The 6,616-nt window shown below is 40.8% G+C and overlaps 2 protein-coding genes across 2 annotated transcripts; both read right to left on the bottom strand.

Moving 5' to 3' along the window:
* Positions 1 to 3,306: 3,306 nt before the first annotated feature.
* LOC114538101 lies at positions 3,307 to 3,750 on the bottom strand. The gene has a single exon (XM_028559221.1). It carries the CDS (start codon positions 3,748 to 3,750, stop codon positions 3,307 to 3,309), a length of 444 nt encoding a protein of 147 aa, XP_028415022.1.
* A 49-nt stretch (positions 3,751 to 3,799) lies between these two features.
* Positions 3,800 to 5,230, bottom strand: LOC114538100. Its single transcript, XM_028559220.1, has 2 exons — positions 4,462 to 5,230; positions 3,800 to 4,335 (listed from the first exon to the last, which is right to left on the bottom strand). Exons 1-2 carry the CDS (start codon positions 5,228 to 5,230, stop codon positions 3,800 to 3,802), a joined length of 1,305 nt encoding a protein of 434 aa, XP_028415021.1.
* Between the last annotated feature and the right edge of the window lie 1,386 nt (positions 5,231 to 6,616).

The following is a 6,616-nucleotide window of genomic DNA, read 5'->3' as shown; positions in this document are numbered from 1 at the left end:
TATAAAAAGTTGTCCAAAAAAAATAATCAATATTGTGCTCACTGCTCAATGGTATTAATCCAATATTATCACAATACTATCAATGAAACGTAAAATGTCACTGCAAAATACAGTATAATTACATTTTGATAATACAAAAGTCCTAAGGAGCATAGTGGGCCTGTACCCCTCAGTCTTAGTAAGAAGTAAATTTACCACCTGTATTATTATTATTAATCCTGTCAACAACTGGGACAAATAATTTAGGCCCCGACGAAATATTTTAACCTCTCTTTAGAGCTGCATGCTTTATTTGGTATTGTAGAGATTATCATCACAGCACCCCCCCCTGTGATATATTGTAATATATGTTAATGTATTCATCTTAATGTATAAGTGATTAAAACATTAAGGAGTGTCCTCACTTCACTTCAACGAGCAACACACGTTACATGTCTGATAATATTACATGGTGTCAGGTGTGGGATGAAATGGAGAGATTTCTGAAACCTCCGTCCGAGATGAGCTTCTCAGACACAGAGCAGATGGATCTTGTTGAGCGATGGAGATGATGGCGAGAAACCATGGAGTTGTATTTAAGGCTCAATATGGCAGAAAGCACTGAGAAAGACAAGTGCGATGCTTTCCGATATATTATCGGACAAGATGGTCGAGATATTTACAACACAATGTCGTTTACTGAAGGAGAAGCCAACAAAATTGATGTCCTATTCACGAAATTCGATGAATATTGTAAGCTGAGAAAAAATATCATTATGGAAAGATATAAGTTAACACTTGAGTTCAGCGGAAAGATGAGACAGCCGACCAATATGTTACGGAGTTGAAGCTTATCGCGAAGAAATGTAATTTCGGCAATTTAGAAGACAAGCTAATTCAAGATCGCCTTGTGTATGGGATCAACTCGGAGCGATTGAAGGAACGATTGTTACGTGGCGAAGAAGATCTCACTTTAATAAAACCGTTAAAAATATGTCGAGCAGATGAACAGTCTAACAAGCAAATGAAAGTAATGAATGAAGAAAGTGAAGTCCATGCAATAAAGAAACAGACAACGTGGAAAGCTGGTAGAAACCAGGGCAAGGCAGACTTGAAGCGTAAGAATTTCCCGAAGCGTGACGGCGATAAACATGAACACAAATGCAACAAATGTGGAATGGTTCATGCGGCAAAGTGTCCGGCTTACGGGAAGACCTGTTACAATTGTGGCAAAAATAACCACTTCTCTAAAGTTTGTCAAGGGAAGAAGAAAGTAAACCTTGTTGAGAAAGATGAAAATAAAGAGCATTAAGACGAGCCTTTCTTCATCGGAAGCCTAAACAGTGTCCAAATGGAAACAACCACAGCCAAGCTCACAAGCTATACACAAGAACAATTGGAAACGCTGGGACAATGTCATTTGAAGTGTAATGACAAGACAGTGAAATTCTTTGTTGTCAATACAGAGCAAACACCTATTTTGGGATTTAAAACTTCGAAAGATCTCAATTTAATCGAGCTGGTTATGAATATGAATTCATCAATGCGAAAGTCTATGACGGCTAATTCCAGCGCCAAAGATGTGGTTCGCAGATTTCCTAAAGTTTTTCAAGGGCTTGGATGTATAAAGAAACCTTATCATATCCAAGTAGACCCGAATGTTACTCCAGTCGTGAGCACATTAAAGTGTCAACCGGTAGCTCTGAGGGATCAACTCAAAGAATGTTTCGATGAAATGGAGAAAGATGTGATCGAGAAAGTGGACCAACCAACTGATTGGGTGAATTCTGTTGTAGTGGTGGAGAAACCAGTTAGTAAGATGCAGATTTGCCTAGATCCAAGGCTGTTAAATGAAGCGATCCAGCGAGAACACTTCAAGATGCCAACTATAGAAGAGATAACAACATGTGTTGCCTGAACCACAGTATTTTCGAAGCTAGATGCAAACCATGGTTATTGGCAGATACCCCTAGATGTTGAGAGCCAGCTACTGACAACGTTTAACATATAATTTGGTCGATATTGCTACAAACGCATGCCGTTTGGAATTAAATCAGCCCAGGAAGTGTTTCAGAAGCGTATGAGTCAATCGTTTGGTGACCTTCAAGGTGTTGAAACTGATGTTGACGATATCTTGGTTTGGGGTACCACAATGGAAGAACACGACCAGGACCTAGCACACATGTTACAGCGATGTGAAGCTATTAACATCACGCTTAACGAGAGTAAGTGCGTATTTGGGACATCAGAAGTTGTGTATATTGGACACAAGCTAACTGCACAAAGGGTAAAACCAGATGAATCGAAAGTGGAAGCCATCAACAAAATGCCTGCACCTACCTGTAAGAAGGAGGCAGAAAGAGTATTAGGAATGGTTAATTACTTTGCGAAATTTATCCCAAATATGTCTACTATCACTGAGCCGATTAGAAGTGTGATGAAGAATGACGTGCAGTTTGAGTGGGGCAGACGACAAGAAGAATCATTTCAGAAGATAAAAGAAATCCTCACTGCAGCGCTAGTCTTAGCCTACTATGATGTACAGAAACCAGTGATGATAACATGTGATGCATCTCAATCAGGCATTGGAGCGTTGCTATTACAAGACGGAAAGCCCATAGCATATGCGTCGAGAGCCTTGACGGAAGCAGAGAAACGATACGCTCAAATTGAGAAGGAGCTTGTATAAATCAGTCAAATTCTATATCTGGCTTCACACGCAACGCTTAATAAACTTATTATACTGTCACTGATTAAAGTGTTCTCGCTCTACAAACCGCGTCTTACACTTCAGCAATTGTCTATAATACTTGGACTCTAGTAAATGTATTCTTTGAATTGGACGGTTAATGACTCCTTTCTTTGTGCGAACGGACACTGTTCGGATTAAGCCATCTCTCCCAGAAAAAGTGTTTTCTACTTTGCCAAGCTGCCACTTGCCTCGTGGAAGGTTATCATCGGAAACCAAAACCGTATCCTTTGGTTTTAATGGTGCCATTTTCTGAAGCCATTTTTGACGCATGGTTAGCCTCAGTAGATATTCCTTTTGCCAGCGCGACCAAAAATGTTGTTGAAGCCGTTGTTGATAACGATACCGATCACTAAGAGATATCATGGAACTCTTCCCAGGTGATCTGGAACTTCACCTAATTGTCGATTGAGTGCCAGTAATGCGGGGGTCATGATGACTCCGTCCTGAATATCATCTCCAATATATGTCAAGGGTCGAGAATTTATTATCGCTTCAATGTTTGTTAATGTAGTCAACATTTCCGTATAAAATAATAAAGACTTTCCGAGAACTTTTCTCAATGACTCCTTTAACTGTCAACACACCCGTTCCCAGTGTCTCCCACGATGACTTGCTCTCTCTATTATAAATTTCCAAACCACGCCGTTGTTTTCCAATCGATCTTGCACAACTTTAGGATCAATTTGCATTAACTTCAATTTCTGTTTTGAAGCGCTGAATACCCGAGCTGCCTTGTGAAAGGTGGTTTGGTTGTCAGAACGTATGGTACATGGCATTCCCCTTCGATTTGCCATGCGACGAAAGGCTTGCAGAAATTCTTCAGTAGTCATATTGTTCGTTAGCTCGAAGTGGACTGCTCTGGAATCCTCGCACGCAAAGATACAAACATAAGCCTTGGTGGTCTCCCGTTTCCCCTTTGCTTGCAATTTATGTTTAAGATATAATGGACCCATGAAGTCAAGTCCAACGTTGGTAAAGGCGGGAACCATTTGTACTCGTTCAACCGGTAGAGGAGCCATCTTTTGCTGTTGGGCTTAGTTTTCCAGTGCTTGCAGGTTAGACACTTATTCAGTATTCTCTTGATTTCTCTCCGACCTCCAGTGACCACTTCATTATCCAAGCAGTGATTCGGATCAGACGTTTCCAGCTTTCATATTTGGCTGCTATTTCGGGATAACTTGCAATTTCTTGAATCCTAACATTACAGGTAATAGCGTTAGCTTTTGTTTTCGCTTCGGAGAAACATTCGTTTGGATTTTCATCAGACGAGCTCTTTTGAGGCCAATTTATCGTATCTTGCTGAAGCCACGAAGGACCGTGCCACCAAAGTTCATTTGTTAACAAGTCCTGTATAGATATACCTCTGGAGACGAGATCGGCTGGATTTTCATTTCCCGTACAGTAATGCCATCTCTCTGGCTCGACTCTCTGCTGTATATCTTGGACTCGATTGGCCACAAAGACTTTCCAATTATTACTTGATTTTCGAATCCAACTCAAGACCACCTGACTGTCGGACCAAGCGTACACTTCATGCACAGGTATTCTGAGAGCTTTGATGACGTAATCGATCAATTTTGCTGTGACATATGCTGCAAGAAGCTCTAAACGAGGAAGTGTGATTCTTTTGGTTGGCGAAACTCTCTATATAGCCATGACAAGGTTAGACGACCGCTTTTTGTCTTGATCCTCCATGCACAAGTACAGCGCTGCGCCATAATCTTTAAGACTTGCATCTCCAAACCCGTGGAGTTCAATTTTCTTAACGTCGTTTTCTTTAGGTAATAGACATCTCGGAATTTCGACATTTTCTAGCTCACTTAACTCATGTTTCCAATCATTCCATTCTTTTGCAATGTCATCGTCCAATGGATCATCCCAATCTTTACCTCGCGCCCATAACTCTTGAAATAATAACTTCGGCCGCATGAGGAATGGTGACACAAATCCCATTGGATCAAACAATCTTGCATACAGGCTAATTAGACTTCGTTTGGTCATTGGATCCGGTTCATTCGCAATGGCTGATCCAGCTTGGTAGAAAAACACATCTTTTACAGTGTTCCATGAAATTCCTAATGCTTTTAATAGATCTGATAATTTCTCGGAATCATAGGTATTAGGGGTGATAAGGAAATTTGGTGCTCTATCTTCTAGAGGAAAACACTCCATCACTGTTTTTGAATTTGATGCCCACTTCGTAAGATGAAATCCTCCTGAGTGCATTAACTTCAACAACTCCTCCTGTAATTGAATTGTACTTTGATCATCGTGGGACCCCGAAAGTAGATCATCCACATACATATTCTCCAAAATTTCTTCGGTAGCCTTCGGGTAAATATCTTCATTAATTTTAGCATGCTTCTGAACTGTACCGATGGAGAGGAATGGGGAAGAGGTATTTCCAAAAGTCACTCGGGTCATACAGTACGTCTTTGGAACATCGTTGATACTAAGATCACGCCATAAAAACCGATGACTGTTTTGATCCTTCCTCATCAGGCAAATTTGGAGAAACATCTTCCTAATATCTGCCATTAGAGCTATTCTGTGACATCGAAACCGTAGCAGAACTTGCACCAGATCTGGCTGGAGTTTCGGGCCTTTCAATAGACAAGTTTTTTAGGAAACACCGTCAGGGGTTTTGCTACTTGCATCAAATACTATTCTACATTTCGTTGTGGATTTATCTTCGCGGAACACTGCGTGATGATGAAGATATCGGACTCTTCCTGATTTGTTTTCATCATCTTGCGTAACCTCTCGTGCGTGACCATCTGCGATATACTGATTCGTAGCATCACGGTACGATTTAGCTTTCTCTGGACTTCTTTTAAAAGTTTTCTCAATTGAAATAAGTCGCTGCAACGCTTGGTGATAATTGTTCACGAGGGGAGGGGTATTCTTCTTCCAAGGTAGGCCGACTTGATATCGCTCTCCATCAAACGTGATATTCTTCTCAAATTGTTCCATTGGCAAATGCTTCTTCTTCAGTGTACTGCGAATTTCTTGGTTCATCAACAACACCGACTGCATCAAGTTCCCAAAAACGCTTTAGTAAACACTGAGGATCTTCTACTTTGGCTATGCTTAGCATGCTCACCGTCTGGCTAGTTTTGGAATTTTTCCCAGGAACTGGACCACTTAGAAGCCATCCCAACTTAGAGCACGTTGCGACTGGGAAACCTTTAGCACCTCGCTTGACCGAATCTTGTACCAAGTTGTGATATTGATCAATTCCTACGAGTAGGTCGACGGTTGCAGCTTTACAAGGAAAATGATCTGCAAGTTCCAAATTCTTTAAATAACTGCATTTCTTCACGTCAAACTTGACTTCCTCTAACGGTACACAAACATTGTTTACTGTCCACGCTTCCATATCTATTGAATGCTCAGCACCATACGAATTTAGTGACACAAGCTTAAATGACACCCGATGTACTTTCTTTCGTTAATATTCTCCGCCCAGCTATTGATCTTCATTGTAGTTGACCGATTATCTTTCTTCATTCCAAGATTATCGCTGATGCTTGAACACAGAAATGTTTCTTCTGACCCACTGTCTAATAGAACGTGTACCACACATTCGATTCCGTTATAAATAAGTTGAGCACAAGCTGTGGGAAGTAAATTCTGCTGACCTCGTCTCCAGAGGTATATCTATACAGGACTTGTTAACAAATGAATTTTGGTGGCACGGTCCTTCGTGGCTTCAGCAAGATACGATAAATTGGCCTCAAAAGAGCTCGTCTGATGAAATTCCAAACAAGCTCTTTTGAGGCCAATTTATCGTATCTTGCTGAAGCCACGAAGGACCGTGCCACCAAAGTTCATTTGTTAACAAGTCCTGTATAGATATACATTTCTAGATATACATATTGGCAG

The sequence above is a fragment of the Dendronephthya gigantea genome, unplaced genomic scaffold, assembly GCF_004324835.1.
Source record: "Dendronephthya gigantea isolate DGI-Jeju-01 unplaced genomic scaffold, DenGig_1.0 000174F, whole genome shotgun sequence".
Lineage (NCBI taxonomy): Eukaryota > Metazoa > Cnidaria > Anthozoa > Malacalcyonacea > Nephtheidae > Dendronephthya > Dendronephthya gigantea.
The sequence above is the reverse complement of the archived record's forward strand: the minus strand, read 5'-3'. Positions and strand labels throughout refer to the sequence as shown.

Excerpts from the sequence above, each read along its gene's own strand:
- LOC114538101 (XM_028559221.1), bottom strand. The coding sequence starts at position 3,750 with ATGGCTCCTCTACCGGTTGAACGAGTACAAATGGTTCCCGCCTTTACC.
- LOC114538100 (XM_028559220.1), bottom strand. The coding sequence starts at position 5,230 with ATGAGGAAGGATCAAAACAGTCATCGGTTTTTATGGCGTGATCTTAGT. Across the intron at positions 4,336-4,461 it reads CCACGGGTTTGGAGATGCAA|AGCTTCTTGCAGCATATGTC; the intron begins GTCTTAAAGATT and ends TTCCTCGTTTAG.